Here is a 17,822-nt window from a genome sequence, read left to right on the forward strand (position 1 = left end):
GAGGATTGTTAGTTTGACATTTACTACTTGTAAAGACCAAGTAACTCTTTGCATTCCCTACGTAAATAGAATGAGTGTTATAGAGAAGGCTCCGAGTTTCTGGGTATTCGGTCACCGGGAGACAATTGAGTTAGTCCCGAATTACGTATCATAAAAATAAAAATAAAAATTTCATAAGCATATCTTTATTGAGCGATCAAAAAATTTGTATCAAGGATTGGAATTGATAACTTCATTTACAGGGCACAACCCTGGATAGTTAACGTTGCAGCCAGTTGTGCACTGGGAGCAAAAAGGCCCGCTCTTGTAAACTGGTTGCCCGATGATGTTCGTTATGGAATAGTTACACACCAAGTACTGCCTAGTCCATGGTGAAGTATACCATACCACCAACGAGCATCCGAGCTGAGTGACACGATCGCCTACAATCTGAGTGAAATGGCCAATTGTGGGTCTGAAGTTAAGAGAAAAAAAATCAGAAACTGTATCTTTGAATTAAAAAAAGAACCTATACCCTTGGTATGCTTTGGGATAACTCGCGATGATAGCTGGAGTGGCGTATGCGTTTTCTGCGTACCATGCAACAATCATTTTCGTTATCACATCAACTGTTGTAAAGGCCATACCGTAGTACGACAATATAGCAATGTTTTGTCCAGCTGCCTTGAATGCAGCCGTGTTTCGGCATTGGTCATGACCATAAATACATCGTCGAGCGTTAGCTGCTGCAATATTAGCCAGTTCATTGCTCCACACCTGCGAACGATTTCACACAATGATCATAATTAAAATTGGTGTTCAAATCATACCACTGTTGCCATGCGGTTTGCTTGTGGGTAGAAACTACTTGAAGAATAATTTTGATTGCCTGTAGCAATAGTGCTGCGCATTTCGTTGTGCAAATCTAGGATCAACGCCTGCAAGCTAGAATCCAGTAGCACTTCAGTGGCTCCAGCTCCGCACGTAGCTGATAAAGTGTTCGAACTGTTACAAGCAATATGGGTAGTCCCAGCTAGGCACAAGGAGGGATCGCAATAATTTGTTTGCTGGTGGCTGGCCTCGATCAGTGTCAAAATAACCACTGCAAAATAGGAACATTTTTGCTTTAGCGATTGGTTGGAAATGTAAAGGCATTATTTGACGTACCTGCTATTAAAGTTTCCATTTTATTAGATGCAAATGATGTTAGGTTGATTTTATTTGACAGCTGTTTGTTTCAATTTACAGTTAATCAGAAAATAAAATTGCTGTAAATGTACCAGATATAAAGAGCAATAAGAACTGTGCAGATTGGTATTTATTTTAGTCTATTTGAAGCGGTAAAACGAACTGACAATACCACAAGTAAAATTTTACAGACTGGCTCGTTTTAGCAGCAGTCAAATATTCAATCACAAGTGGAAGCAGCAAAAAGCAGACAATTGTTATTATACAATAGCGCCAGTATTTATATGAAACTGTCCGTTTTAAAATATGACGATTATCTATAGGAATAAATTGAAGTTTACGAAAGAATGTTTTCGGCTGACTTGCAATAGACGTTTTCGATGGCCAATTACGTCCAACATTCTATGTGTAGGTATGTTGAGTGGAACATCGGTTTTTCATTTACCATTATAACTGATAGCTTCGTTTCAGAACCTGAATTTTCGTAAACATCAAGGAGGCTATGTTTTAGCAAACAGTTTTTGTCAACTCATATGAAAATAAATTTGTAAAGGCAAATGCAGAGCCGAAGCGCTATCATTCCGCTGTCAGAGTTCAACTTTTTTTTATTAGACCCTTTTTAACTTTAAGTCGAGAAGGAAAAAGCTATAGACCAATTTGAAAGTAGTTGAATAATACAGTAGGCGCTTCCAACCTTTAAATGTTCGGTGTTAATTATGGATTTTCTGAAGCTTTGTCGTTTTTGGCCCTTTACCTGTTTTCTTTGTACCATCCAATTGAAGCACTTCTAACTTGTCTACTATCTTCATGCTCTATCTTGTTCTTTTCAACGACTCCACTTCCGCTCAATGTTACAGTGAAATGAAATGTTATTGTCGGTGTCTGACTTGGGACATTTTCGGCAAATAAAAAATCTTAACGTTCCATGTTCCGTGAATCGTAGAATAGAAAGTTTCTTGGCTCAAATGTAGACAAAACGAAACTTTTATCAGATTTTTTTCATTGAAACTAATATTTAATTTTTTTCGTAGAATTAAAAAAAAAGTTTTACATGTGTACGGAATCGAATTTTAACACTTTCAAATGGCTGTAACTTTTTAGCTATTTGGGTTAAAATGCATAATTTACACTTGGTATGCACTAGCTGCTATACAATTGTTGCGACAATGAAGTCAGAAGACAAGTTATGCACAAATACCTCGCGAATGCAGATATTCGACGTAGAATAACGTCTTACAGAAACATTCTGGTAATACCAGAATTCTGGTCGCAGTGGTCCAAATCTAACAAAAAAAAAAAAAACATTCTGGAAAATTGGGAAACAGAAAACATCGAGAGTGTCACGAAAATTATCCAACTTCAAATGCTTATAACTCAGTCAGTTGTCAACAGACTTTCTTCATTCTCGAAGTAATTGATTGGAAAATTAGCTACGCGTTCACTAAAAATCGTAATGATATTCAAAGGGCGAGAATCAACCCCAGATGCCATTTCGAATCACAAGATGGTGATTTCCAGGTTCTGGAGAACAACATAAAATGACCGAGTACCTCCTATTGTTGGTATTACCGTAATGATGCCTGGAGACTAGAAATCTACTCCATGCGTCATTTTGGAATCTCAGCTGGTGACTCCGGCGTCAGGAACAGGGATGCCACGTATACAGATTTTTCTGTATTTTACAGATTTTTGAACTGAAAAAGCAATACAGAATCTGTATTACAGAATTACAGAATATTGCCAAAAATTGCCAGATTTTTTTTTTTTGTTATACCGACGAACTGAAATCAATTTCAAAGGTAGAATTCGATTATACGACTTTCATAGTTTTGTAAAAAAACAACATTAGGATTATGTTGGTATCGATGCAGAAGCAGTGGAATGTGACTTGGACAAAGCGCGAAAATAAACGTTTCGAAATATTTGTCGGGATTTCTATGCAAAGTCCGTAAAACAAATTGCAAATAGATGCGATTCCACCGATCCTGTTGTAAAAACGGCAGCTTTAAATAATCTTAAATCGTTCGTGAATTTGGAAAATTTAAACGACTTGATGCGACAATTTCCCAAATTTTTAACAGCAAATGACTGATAAGGGCTATTTAACGAATTTCGCACGCTTGAAAAAACTTTTTGACCGGAAGATTCATTGAAACAAATGACTTAACTTGGTCTGAGTTGTTAAACACCACTATAGGCGGGATGGTAATTTCAAGTTTCCGTTACAGATCACTTGTGAGATTTTTCTGACGTAGGACTACGTCTTTGTTTTCTATACTAGATTACATTTTGTGAAATTGAAAATGAAACTGGCAAATGTTGCGTCAGATTTCAAACGATTATAGCAAGCGAACGACTTAATGCATCTTAGTCATTTATATGTCGGTGGACAGATAAAATGTGTAACAATTTTTTAATATAATGTTTAACATTGTTGCTTCACTGCTTAATGGTACAAAAAGGTGAAAAGTTCCAAGGTCATGCTTTCCCATACATTTCCCTTGCTATTGGCTTGCTTCCCGAGCACAGATAACAATAACATGGAGACGGAATAAATTCCACATATTTCGATTCAAAAAAATGTTTTGTTCCGTTTGTCTCTCTCAAAACTGCGTGGCCACGCCCTCATGCCAAAAATCTTCGCTGAACTCGAAACAAAAGACTGCGTGTAGAAAATTTAGCTTCAGTCTAGTTTGTCACAAAATAGCAAGTGGAGTATAGCTGTTAGAGGTTCGCGACATTCAGAAACGAGGCTGCATACGAGTCATCTTCCAGGCACTGCGGAACATGTTACCTTTATTTTGCATACGGCAGTAACAGTTACCATCGTACGCTGCAGAATATTTAGCTGGCACAATTATTGGAGGGCACAGCGGAGAGCAAACTTTATTATGCGCGGTCAAGCAAAATATTCAATGCTACCAATGGTGCGATCATCAGCGTTCTGTTGCACGAATTTCTAACTGAAGATTATGGAATCGGTTCTTTTCAGAACTATAGATGCTTGAAGATAAGAGTTATGAGAATTTTTGCAATTACTGCTAGTGTAAAATGTATGCATAAATCGTTAGTTTTACAATAACGACCATCAGATATAAACGTTAGTGTTGCCTATGAACAGTTTATCGCAGCATATAATAAATACATTTAGTCCTTCGTCACTATTTTATACAACCCCTATGGCTGTATACCTTGTAGTATTTTAATAAATCCACATTTTTCTGCTTATTTAGAACGTATACTTTTAATATTTAGTTAAAATCAGAAATTGCATGGCCTCTAAGCTAATGGCCTCAATTTTGAAAGCTGAATGCTACGTTGCAGACCAAGGAGGAGATACTAATATTAAATTAACGGAAACATTTAAAAATAAATTAAACAAACCTGTATCACGTAGAGAAAAATGAATATGTTTAAATATATTCTGCAAGCAAAGATGTTTTCCTCCAACAGTCTGAGTTTGCTCGATACAGATTTTTAATACAGATTTTTTGGCCCGAGATACAGATATACAGATATTTTCAAAGGAAAATACAGATATAAATGTGGCAACCCTGGTCAGGAAAACAGTCCTTAAGGGCCGAATACCACCTACTATGCGTATTTTCGGAGTCGGGATAATTTCTAGAGTCCGTTTATCGGCGTCTTTTGAAAATTCCTGGATCGTCACATTATTGCCAGAGGGTTTTTTTTATTGCTGTTCGAGCTTCGAGCTCATCGTGTGTGCACCTACTTTCTCGTTCTTCAAACAGAACATCACAGACAAACATCACGAACACGGATTCATGCCCAAGTTATCAACGGCAATAAATTGCCTGACACTCATATCCTAGGTAATGAACAGCTTTGACGACCAGTCTCAAAAGGACATTATTTACACAGACCTATCCACTACTTTTGTTCAACTGAACCACCAAATCGGTGTTGCGAAAGTCGAGATACTCGGCATCGGAGGCCCACTGATCCATTGGTTTCAGTCGTACTTGTCACATCTATGGAGTCTTTTCGAAATCTTTCTCGGCTTACTTCGGTATTCCGCAATGCAGCTATTTTTTGCTATTTCTAATCTACCCGAAAGACGTCAATTTTCTACTTAACCCTCTCCCGCTCACAAGGTTTATCATTAGAATTTATAGCTTCACGAGAAAATTCAAGCTGAACACTTTGTAGACTAACTAAAATTACCTTCAACTGTTATATTTTGAAGAAAATGCCCAGTGATGCTATGAGGCAGCATATAAAAGTTTATGGAACAATCGTAAGCTCAACAAACTATTTTATATCAAAATATGATGATTATAATTCTTGGTGCCCTAGAGTCACCATGAGCGGGAAAAGGATAAAGGCCCAAAGCTGTTCACAAAAGTTAAAACTCCGTCAGATGCCGTAGCCCATCAGGACCTGTTATGGGTTTTCGCAGGGTAGCCCACTAGCGTTCAATGACAGCTTATCAAACACACCTCTGCGATGCATAAACTAACTGTGGAATACTACTTGACTAAAAATTAACTCTCAAACAATACATGACATTCACCGTCGACAAGGCTAGCAGGAACTTGGGATTTAAAATGCGTACCTCCAAAATGTATTACGTTTTGGTGCGCTTGAACTTAGAATATTGCGCTACAGTATGTAATCCCTACACTCAAAATATTTTTCACGTTATAGTTACCGGAAAAGTTCTGTGAATATTTTACACTCTCGTTTTCAAGTAGATTTTACGTGATTGTAATTTAAATTCGTCGTGACCTGTTGATATGAACTATCCTGTAAATCTAATTCAGTAGACATATTCATTTCATGTGAGTATCACCTAGAATTTATCTCCTGTTCAAGTGAAAAGTATCCGAGTATCTGATAGCTATCAAGTTTAATGCAACGTATAATTTTTAATTATTTCTTTAATTTTTAAGAGATAGGAAATGGTTCTCAAAAATCATGCAAATTCGTCGCTCGGATATGCAAATTCGTGCGAATTCGTAAATGAAAAAAAAAAAAACTAATAAATATTACGACATTCGCCGGCGATTGTTACTGTCCGCTGCATTTTTTTGTGTTCAGGTAACTCCTCCACCTCTGAACTGAAGCTGTGTGAAACCTGTAAGTTTAAGAGTCGATATTATCGGGAAAATTTGTTTCATGTTCTGACACTGAAACAGACAACAGCTTCGCCATTTTGATTTCTGGATATTCTCGCACAAATAATTCAAGCGATACATCCTGTTTGACGTTATCAAGTTCTCGGAGATGGTACGTGATAAACCATGGTATACATGTGATTTAGTTATGTTTGTCACATAAATCATGCAGAATGACAGAAAATGAACAAGTATAGAAAATTCACGTAACAATAACGTGAAAAATATTTTGCGTATACTATCTGAACGTAGTAAGCAGAATCGAGTCAGTGCAACGAAAATTTGTTCGCTTTGCTCTTCGAAACTGCTGTGGAACGACTCTTTTCGACTACCTAGCTACGACACGCGATGCAGACTCATTGACTGAGACATACTGCAAACTCGTTGGAACGTAATCAGGGATATATTAATCCCCGACGTGTTGACCACACGAGTTCAATCACGCATGTTGCGAAATAGTTTTTTTCTCCACGTTCTGAATACCTACACGGTGACAAAAAAGTCCGGTCACACTTTTATGGGGTCGCCTGTAGCCTACACGTTGCATCTCTCTGGTGCCATCTATATGTCAAATGAAAGGGTTAACTTTGCTGCCCAAAGTGGCAGAGTTTCGTTTCTGTGCAGTTTGTTTACATTGAGTTGTGAGCCATGGCAGAGTTAAGAGCAGCTGTTATCGCTGAATATGTGAAAGGGTACAAACCCGGACACATATTCAAACACCTAAAACCGCTCGGAATCAACCGGAAATTTGTGTACCGCACCATAAATCGGTACCTAGAGACCGGAGGCACCGAGGACAAGGCACGATCTGGACGACCAAGGTCTGTGAGAATTCCAAGGCTGAAAAAGATTATACGAGACCGGATTCGCCGGAATCCCGCCCAATCTGCACGGAAGCTGGCCAGGAACCTTAAAATGAACCGAGAATCAATCCGCCTGCTTCTGCGCAAGGATTTAAAACTTACACCGTACAAAAACAGGTGGTTCATGGGGTTACCAAAGCTACAAAGGACAAGAGGTACCAACGGTCGCGGGAGTTGCTCGGTTGGCGCGCAGATGACGAGATTATTTCTTCGGACGAGAAGCTGTTCGTTTTGGAGCAAACAGTCAATCGCCAAAATGATCGAGTTTGGAGTGTGAGCCTCCAGCAAGCTCCTGCGGACAAGCTGAACGTTTCCCGGTTCCAAAATAAGACGTCAGTGATGGTTTGGGGAGCCATTTGCAAGAGAGGTAAACTGCCTCTTTTTTTTTATCGATATAGGGGTCAAAATCAACGCAGCGTACTACCTGGACACGGTTTTGAATAAAAATGTTCTGCCTCAAACTGAACTATTGTTTGAAGACGATTACTACTGCTTCCAGCGAGATGGTGCTCCATCCCACACCGCAAAGGTTGTTCAGGCGTGGTGTGAGGAAAACTTGACCGATTTAATTTCGAAGAATGAATGGCCTCCGTCGTCTCCGGATCTGAATCCACTGGATTACTTCGTGTGGGGATACATGATGTCGAAGCTGAACGATTATCAAATAACAAATTTGGAGCAATTCAAGCGAGTTATCACGAAAATCTGGGACGAGATGCCGATGGAGCACGTGCGCGCCGCTTGCGACGACTTTCCGAGACGTCTGAAGCTGGTTCGATCAGAGAAAGGTGGTGTAATTCCGAGATATCGTCTGCGAAGTATCTTTATGAGTTACTGAATAAAGCTATGAAAGCCAGATTCAGATTTTCTTCTTATTCTTTGAAATATTGAGATTTTCCTGTGTGACCGGACTTTTTTGTCACCCTGTAGGCAGGTTCAGTACAATAACGGTCTTCAGCGTCAATTTCAAGAAACACATTGACAGGCTATCGTAATGCATTTTTTCATCGCTTATTCCTAAAGTACGATTAAACTGAAATTTTGCATGGGGACTTTTTTCGAGAATACGAGACTATTTGAATATGGTAATTGAATTGAACCGCCAACGAACGCCGGCACACCGACAAACGATAAAACCGACGACGTAACGGAGATGTTCCACGAGCTCCCTGAGTATGGAGAGTACCCACAACACATTACCGGAGCGCGTAAGTCGGACGGAAGGAATTCTTTTACCACGTTATTGGTAGGGAAAATCTTAACGCTAATCACCAACGACAACGGCTTGAGGCTAGTGAACTTCACTGCGATCAGGGGAATGGTCATCTGTAGTACGTATTTTGTACATCGGAATATTCGAAAGCATACCTGAAGGCATTCCAATGGAGAAGCCTGTGTCTTTTGTTGATTTAGGCGCGCACTTTTCAGACGTCATCGATGTGCGGTTTTTCGGGGGTCAAACGTCGATTCACTATCTTGTGGTAGACAAGATTTGCGCCCGGCTGTCCAACGTAATAAAATCAAGGTCGAAGGAAAGATACGTATGAATATCCAAAGGTTATCAGCGGAAGGTGTTGCGTTAGGATACATGCGAAAAGCTTATGGAAATAGTGAAAGACACTTGAGAAGACTCAAGGATTGGGGTTGAATTTAACCTAACCCACTAAGCCCCTAAAGTTTCAAGCCCTTATCTTCCTGGAATGACAGTTAAGTATTACGACCTCAAGTAGCAATTTATGTTTCATAATATTCTTGGAGACTCTCCCAAAACTTATTTTGAACTTGTAATCCGCTTTAAAACCTTAAATGTTGCTTGGGACGGGAACTGGCTTTGATCGCTTTTCAGGCGCCTTTGGTCTTGGTCATTACCAACGGTCATTTAGATCTCGCGCATATGTAGCCTATCTAAACAAGCTCTCTTGCTCGCTTTAATAGCACACTTTGAGGCCGATCTTAGTGATCTACACTATAGTGACTCGACTGGTAGTCGCTATTAGTGTAGCCATCTATTCACCAGTTCGTAATCAGTCCCGGATTGAAAAACGTCACGTTTATCATCGACCCTGCACCATTTCTGCTGAATATACTTTTGATCCTAACGTTGGTCAGGTCTAGGTTTAGCTTTACAGAAGCTTCCAACAGGATCTGATTCTTCTTAACAGCCCAAGCGTTGCAGTTTCCTGCCACCACCAACGGCGTTAGGCCCGTCAGCTGCATGGTTAGGATGTCGACCATCTGAGTGAACCTTTCGATTGACCAACGTGATAGAGCGCAGCAATCTTGGCAACAGTGTATCCTCCGTTTAAGGTTGACACATGCTCCTGAACCGGGAACCTGCTCGTCGTCCATATGGCCGCTATACTGAACTTATCCGCAACCCAGTTACCTTTTCTGGGGAAGATAGGGTAGGGGTCCGATACGATGGCTGTGTACGATAACGAGTCTGAGGCTTCCTGTTATAACGTTTGCGGTAAAAAATGGACTTATTTCAGATGGTGATGAGAAAAAAACTAAGACAGATAATTGAGTTGGTTAAATTTCCCATGGAAGGTAATCATGTTAGTTTTTTCGCAAAAAAATAATACGTCCTTGAGTACGGTCTTCCGGCAGTTAACCGGAACATTCGCCATGGCGTGTTTGCATGTTTTTAAGCTCTTTCTTCGTTTTTTTATTAATTCCTCATCCATTTTCGCGACAAAATTGTTGGAATAGATCTTGCGCTTCAAGTTCGCCCAGAATTTCTCGATGGGACGCAGCTAGGGGACGTTGAGCGGATTCGCCGACTTCGGTACCACATCGATATTCAGCCGCTCCATCTCCTCCAACGATCGCTTCGAGTAGTGGGCCGACGCCAAATCTAGCCAGAACACCGTGTCTTCTCGATGAACGACGCAACTTCTGTCAGGCACTTCGTACTATAAATTTCCCCGTTCACGGCCAGCCCGGAGCGAAAAAAGAGCGGCTTTGACTTTCCCTTCTCGCTGATTGTCAGCCACAGCAGCACCTTCGGGGGGAACTTGGTGTGTGATATAAATTTCACCTCGGAGCTCACTTCCTTCGTGGGAGTAGTGAAATACGAAGTACCCTGCCAGTCGTTGCCATCCATGGTGAGATAGGTCTGGTCGTCCATCACCACTGCCACGTCGCGATTCGCCGGGAAAATCGACTTGACCATTTTATTCAACCGCTGTCGCTTTATCATTGCCTGTAGCTCCGAGAGAAATGGACGGGACTGCCGCTTCCTGACATGTATGTCCATGTTCTCCAGATACTTTTTCACTATTTTACCGCATGCACCAACCTTCTGGCCAAGTGTACGCAGCGATTTAGCCACTTTTCCCTCGGTCTTCCTCTTCAGCATCCTTTGAAGCTTCTTGTCGCTCAGGGCCGTTGGCCGTCCGGAACCGAGCTTTCTTTCAATGCTCTGATCATTGTCCAATAGTGTCAAGATGTTGTAGATGCCGGAACGGGCATACCCCACAAAGTGCCGCACGATGTCCGTTTTTGACGCGGCGGAGTACCGTTCTTTGAACGCGCACACTTCTGAACGGAGTAGCTTCAATTTTTTCGCCATCACAGTTAGAGTGGTGGAACTCGGAATGTTTTTTATCTGGTCTAATCAATGGTCACCGGCGATGCTCCGTTTGTTCGCCAAGAACTAGATTATGGCATTGAGTTGTCCGTGTGCCCATACACTTTACGATGACCTTGACTAGCAAGGGACCGTCGACCGTTATATCCTGTGGTGAAATAGGTGTGCTAGCTTTTTTTTCTACGGTAACCGCTGGATGTCCCCACATGAAAAGGGGTTTGATAACGCCTCTACACTTGTCGTTGTTTGTTATTGTTGCTGATGTTTAGTTGAATGTGTCCGGCCGCTATCCTTGTCCACGAATGAGTGATCGCCTATGTGGTCCCATGGTGATCTTCGCTGAAGTAGCCCTACAGGACAGGTGGCTAAGGTAGGTCGCCATAGCACATTATGAGCAGCCATGACGCCCCTGACCGGCATAAGTCAGAAAGAATCATCTGCTCCTACACTTGACTGTTTTCCACCAGGCAATGGACTAGAAATGTACTGGAAGGCCTACGGGACGGAGACCTCTGTCCCGGGTACCACCTCACCGTTTCAAGTCATCGTCACAGGACTTTACTAAGGGAGCTAGATGCAGGTGCCAGCCCAAAGACGTGTTACCCTAACGAAATCCGACTCAAATCCGTTTCCTACGCTTCCAGTTGCCATAATTTGGACCTAACTAGTATCAGCCCCATTGGGTGAGTTAGTACGTTTGGCTGATGGGAGTGGAGCTACTCGCACCATCGGAGATGCTTCCAAGTACTTGTGGCTTTTGTGAAGAGTCGACGGCCACCCCTAGGCAGTCTCCCGTTGTTGGTCCGGGACTGTTTGGATACTGTGAGTACTGTCACATACCTCGAAGGTCGCCGCGCTCAGGTATGCTGGTCTGCCGTGAAAAAAGCTTGCAGAGAGCAGGAGAACCACAAAGCCACTGAGATGAATGGCTGACCTGCTGAACTTTTCGAAGTCGGGAGCTAGTGGCTGGATAGTGTAATTTACCAGATTATCCTGAGGGTACTGTCTGAGGAGAAACTACTGGTTGAAAGGACTTATATGATCGATCTTTAAGAAGGGCATAGATTCTGGACATAATCCTTCTCAATTTCACATTAAAATTCTCTCCCACACCCTGTTCCATAGACTAAGCCCGTTGCAGGAAGCCTTTGTTGGTGAATACCTGTGCGGTTTTTGAGCGGGATGATCTACAACGGACCAGATGTTTACCTTGAGGCAGATCCTTGACTAGTTTCGAGAACATAACTTGCAGACACATAATCTGTTTATAGATTTCGAGGTGGCGTACGATTCAGTGATACGCAACGAATTGTGGCAGATTATGCTTGAACATGGTTACCTAATAAAACTGATTAAGCTGATACGGGTAACTCTTGACGGTTTCACATCATGTGTCAGAGAAGTGTGTGAATTTTCGAATGCTTTTGTAACGTTAAATGGCTTGAAGCTGATGGACGGGCTCTCGAACTTGCTGTTCACTTTAGCCTTGAAAGAGAGAAGAAGGATTTTTTGCGTCGATTCGTGACAATCGATGGAACATCAACCAATCACTACACTTTCGAGTATAATCGGCAGTAAGCAGATTCGCTTACTCCTGTTGAGAGTCGTCCAAAGCGCCATAAAGGTTACCAATCTTATGGTAAAGTGTTCCAGTATGTTTTTGCAAGGTATTGAATTTTTCGACTACATTAATCATTACATTATGTTCATTATTGAATCGATTGAAATCAAGGCGAAAAAGAGGCGAAGAAAAAAATGCTCATTCACCATGACAATGCTCCTGCTCATTTTGTTCGGGATTCGACCGAAAATTTGAAGAAAATACGCTACAAATTGACTACTCACCCTCCAAATTCGCCAAATTTATACCAATCATTTCATTTTGTGCGATTTAAAAATGGCCAATGTTAGAAAAACTTGTTTATTTTATTTATTTCTCGTTGAGGATCAACTATAAATATTACCGTGTTAATAGATATGTTGTTATATGGGCCAATCAATATTACCATCAGTTGGTCTAAAAGAACTTTTGGTTGAATTTCACTGCTGATTCCTTTTATTTGTTGTACAATTCCAGATGAATAATAATAATTCAAATAAAAAACATTTTCTCTTGCTGCTCGCATAAACTTCTATCATTATTCGAAATACGTTTAAGGAAATTTACATTACGTGGAAAAATCAGCGAAATAAATATTCATCTTCATATCTTTGCGCCGAAAAGAGGTGAAACCATTAGCATTATCATAATCATCTTCCACATGGAATCGTTCGTAAAGGGCAGCCAACATCTTGAATTGGTACAAAATAACACGATGATATAAAGCAATCAGCTTATTTCTGCGTTGCTAGCGCCGACATCACATTCGTAACATCATTTTGCCGAATCATATTCAATATGCAAAGAAACAGCACTGAAAACCAGTGCTGGAAAGATACCAGGTGTGTATCCAAAGAAAACTTTATACGGAGCTCGTTGCTTATGTACAGATAGAGGATAGTAGAGAACGGATGCTGTGGTGGTGAAATTTTTGAATCACGCCGGTGGATATGAAACCATCCCCTACACCTTAATGGTGTTTCGAATAGTTGCTGGTGTCTGTAAATCGTTCTTCCATGGTCTGACACCAGCCAGGTGACAACGGTGCCGGTAGTAGACAAACTCGTAAAAAGCCTTTTCTTGGAAAACCCACAACCGAGAGCGAGACGGCAGAATCTCGTTTTCCTGCTGGAACGTATCTAGTGTGATGCTGTAGTGTGAATCCTTCCAAGCGACTGCCCCGTCGGTGGAAATCTTTCCGAATGCCGGTGAAAGTTCCTGACATGTTTTTAATTGAATACTGTGGTACGATAAAGCGGAGATTATTCGCACGTGTTTCAGGCGAGAGCAATTTCTGTGTCGCATCGGGGGTGCCTAGGCATAATGGATAAGGTATATAAGTTAGTTAATTAATGTTCTTTGTTTCCGATTTTTTTCATGTTTGGAGAGTAGTTGGTGAGCTTCACGTTCTCGTACCGAACACTTCAATGTAGTACTGCTTGACCTCTGGGAGGTGAAAGGAATGATTTTTCTGTATTCGTCTTACTCCCAGCAAAGAGATGGTTGAACAAAACTCATACCCACAATGTTGGTTATTTCCACAAAGTTTGTATAAACTAGTGACACAAATTACAAATTACTACAGAAAAGACTTTGTAATGAAGTTCTGTATAGCAGAAGAGCTGTCTTGTCGTAATATATTTTTAGAAAATGCAGTGGGAATTTTCACACGTTCTTTAAATGATGTTCTCACACACGCAAACAACCGCTTGTTTGGTGGTGCGCTAGTTTTCCCCTCTATGGTTTCGCACCTTGTCGGTTTGTGGTATTTATTGTCGCCGGTTCGTACCGCAACCGCTTCAATAGGTATCCTTCGTTCCGGGGAGATATTTACGAAACCGTGTTCTAGTAGTGTCAGCAGTATTTTCACGCAAACCTGAGCTGTATCGACATAGACTACTTCCGACAGCGAATGCAAGTCGGTTTTTATGGCATCTTTTCTTTCGCCGCGAGCAACAGGAAGCCACTTGGCATAGACAATAGTGCATTCATTCGAACCAAGTGGACCATGAATATGATCCTTCTAATGAAAGCTAGCTTTGGCACCAGCAGCAAGAGCCCGGCCCAGAGAAAGGCAGCAGGGGATGTTTAAGCAGATGGCAATTTCCGGAAGCTTGGCAAAGAGAAACTTTACTTCTCCTGTCAGCAAAGACTGCAGCCTGAACGGGGGATTGTCGCTTTCGCAACTAAATGTAAACAGTGAGTACAGAAGAATGGAGTCAACATGTAAATTGGTAGATAAAATGGTTTCTTAGCGGTAGCAGCTAGTTGATGATGTGCTAAGATGCAAATAAACACACGCCACAATTTCTCTAAATGGCAAATACATGACTTTCTCACAAGGCTTTTTACGGTTTATCTAATACAAAGATTATTATAAGTATTATCAAGAGAAACATCCAGAGGAATCTCAGAGTTTAAAAATCGCGTATTGATCTACGTGTTTAAACACGTTCACTGAACGTTCACTGTTTCAGCGAAATTAATGCTTTCTCTACGTTGGATATGGAGAGCAAAATAAAACAATGAGTCCAGCTCCAATCTCACTACAAGTCTTGAACACAAGACAAAAAAGCCCACGATACAGCCTGTTGATGAGATTTTTCAAGCTGTCGGTTTGTTTAGAGCTCGCGAAGCTACTCGAAGGCGAAAAGCCTAACAAGGCTTGCAAGTATCAGTGATGCATGTTCTACAATACAGCTTATACAGATTGTGATGAAATTTAAGGGAAACGTTTAACGCAGACTTTTAATGTTTTGTTTTTTTTTTTTTTTTGTTCGAATCAGTTGTTTACGTTGTGCTGGCTGGCGGACAACAACCAACACGCCGTGCACATAATGGAATAAATTTCAGAACTCAGCCCCGCCCTGATGGCTAGCGATTATGCATGCAACTGGGGGATGGCGCGATGCCGTGGTACGCGAGGGGAGGAGGAATTGGATGGTTTTTCACCCAGTTGGGCAAGCACCGTACGACAATGGAATATAATGGCAGCGATTACAATTTCAACTGTTCCGTCTATTTTCTTTTCTCGAATCACACGGATGAAATGTTTACTTTCATTGCGTTTTGTATTGAAAAAAAAAAATGGAAATGCAGCGGGAGAAAGGTAACAGTGAACTGCTCAAACAATTACATTTCCAATGATTTTGTCGTGTTTTATTCCAGGCGCGCAACAGCTAACCTTGTTTGATTTTCTTTGGTGGTTGTGACGACTAAACAGGCAGTCATGTCCCCACCAAGCACTAACCTTTGCTGTACTTCAATCTAAAAAAGCAAACTTCTCTATACCAGCTACATTACCGGCTTGCCTAATTGTGTTTCCGAAAAGTTTTGACGGGAATTTTAATTTTCGTATGTTGGAAAATGTCAACGCTTTGTGGCAGGTGCTGATTAATACAAATTCAATTCCACTGAATTCAGTTTGCTGAGCACACAGACCAGGGTTGATATTTGTTGACACTCTTGTGTGAAAGTGAAAAAAAGCATCCATAAACGTTATTTTTTTACAATCCTTTCAGAGTTTTCCCTTCCCGCTTTTTGCATGGAAGTGAACTGTCAAAACACCTCATTATATTTCATGCGATGAAAGCAAGAAAACAAAATCAGTTTATCAGTTAACGAAGATTGTCAAGGCATCGGTCAGTGCCAGTGAAAAAATGTTTCGGTAAGGTTCATTTTGGTTGAGTGGTCTGTTTGTTTTTTTTTTTTCACTTTGAAGTGAAGATCATTTGGTTGAATTTGTCGTCAAATTTTATTCCGTAACCGTGAACGATGCGCGCGATCTATTTCATCTGAGTATAACAGCACGTTACTAGGACGAAAATCTAGTGTATCTGGAAGAGTGCTGCGATCATTAGAAGTGAAAATTGAAAATGATTGGCTATAACTTTCGAAGAATTTTGCTGGGGAAAATGACCTTTATCAGCACTGACACAGACTGACAAATTATTGTAAATTTGCGAATCTTCAAAAACTTAATTACCTCCCTTATCAAGGGGATTTTTCGAGCTTATCGACAACAGTAACTGGGGAGACTTGAGGTCTATTAAATCTTCTTGCTGCGAGCGTTTTACGATGGGAGCAAATGACTTTATCACCCGCCATCATCAAAAGACTATGCAAGATTCGATATATGTACCCAAAATCGGTAAAGTTAGTTTTGACGGTAAGCTTAAAGTACAAGCGGACTTTAACGAACGTCGTTCTAAAATAACTTAGACTAAATTAGAAGAAATACTAGAATCGTAAATTTTACTCAAGCAATGAAATCTACATCTTATTGTTTTAAATAGTCTTTTTTATCTTGTGAGTTATTTATTCAATCTTCAAATATCAGAAATTTAATCTTCAATCATTCGGATAAAGAGCTCGATTATCTTGTCGGAGCAAGTCAGATTCAATTCGTAAGCTCAAATTCATCGCTATTGTTTCCAAATATTTTGGATACAATTTATGTCACGTTTCTCACTACACTTGACGCGCTACTGTTGAAGTGGAGCGCTCACCGCCCTGAGAGGACGTATCATGTGTCGTGGGATAGCCTAGTGTAGTGCGAAAGAGCAAGCCCCGACGACCGCTCGGAATTGATTCCGAGGCGTGATATATCGATGTTGACTTGTTATCGCGTGCTTCGCCTTCTATGATATTCGCTAGACTGCGGCTCGCTATTTCAGTTGTTGAAACGTTATTGGACCAGGATATCACATATAACTCTATCGGCTTTATCTTAGCGTGTGATTTATGGATGGGATCCGAAAGGGTTTAGTTGAGGTTTAGAATTTCTTACCATAGGCACGATGACTAAGCAAATAACAGACAGGCGTATGCAAAATATTACACACTGGGGAGTCTTTGCTGCGGAGAAAAATTACTTTGCTGATAATTTTAATGTTTCGAAATAATTGTACACTTTTTCACTTGTTTGTAACTGTATCTAAAACTGAAAGGAATCGAGATGTTTAAAATAGAACGTATTTATGGTGTGTTCACTTACTAATGGGAACATTGCCGTGACTTCGATTCCCACTAAATTACTTATTTATTGTTCATAAATTTAATGGTTTACTATTCTGTTATCCATCGCAGGACACGATTTTGTTATTGTGCTATTGATAAGGGTTTATATAGTACAATGTAGTGTAATAAAATCGGGAAAATATATAAAGAAGAATATACTTCAAGTAGCTGTCAGTATGATTCAAGTTGTCGCAATGGCGAGATTTTCCTGGGATCACAACAAACACTTAATGTACACCTTCGACGACGCACTATCCTTTTTCAGTTGGAAATTCCTTCAAGTTTTCATTAAAATTATATCAGCTGGTTTAAATACACTGGCTGCTCGTACGTGATGACACGATGGTAAACAGAATTCCAGAGTTTGTCTGCAGCTAAAACTTAATCCTTTTAGCAATGTACTTGTTTTAAGATTTTTGTTGGGCTCAGTGGAACGTTTACGT

The 17,822-nt window shown here is 40.6% G+C and overlaps 2 protein-coding genes across 3 annotated transcripts in view; one reads left to right on the forward strand and one right to left on the reverse strand.

The window, feature by feature from the left end:
- LOC129732631 (uncharacterized) overlaps positions 1-17,822 on the forward strand; it is a 272,761-nt gene that overhangs the window by 71,382 nt on the left and 183,557 nt on the right. The window lies entirely within an intron of this gene.
- On the reverse strand, positions 170-17,297 carry LOC129732629 (venom allergen 3 homolog). The gene is made up of 5 exons (XM_055693650.1): positions 17,150-17,297; positions 1,147-1,247; positions 810-1,081; positions 515-756; positions 170-454 (listed from the first exon to the last, which is right to left on the reverse strand). Exons 2-5 carry the CDS (start codon positions 1,163-1,165, stop codon positions 211-213), a joined length of 777 nt encoding a protein of 258 aa, XP_055549625.1. The 5' UTR covers positions 1,166-1,247; positions 17,150-17,297; the 3' UTR covers positions 170-210.

Source organism: Wyeomyia smithii, chromosome 3, assembly GCF_029784165.1.
Source record: "Wyeomyia smithii strain HCP4-BCI-WySm-NY-G18 chromosome 3, ASM2978416v1, whole genome shotgun sequence".
Taxonomy (NCBI): Eukaryota; Metazoa; Arthropoda; class Insecta; order Diptera; family Culicidae; genus Wyeomyia; species Wyeomyia smithii.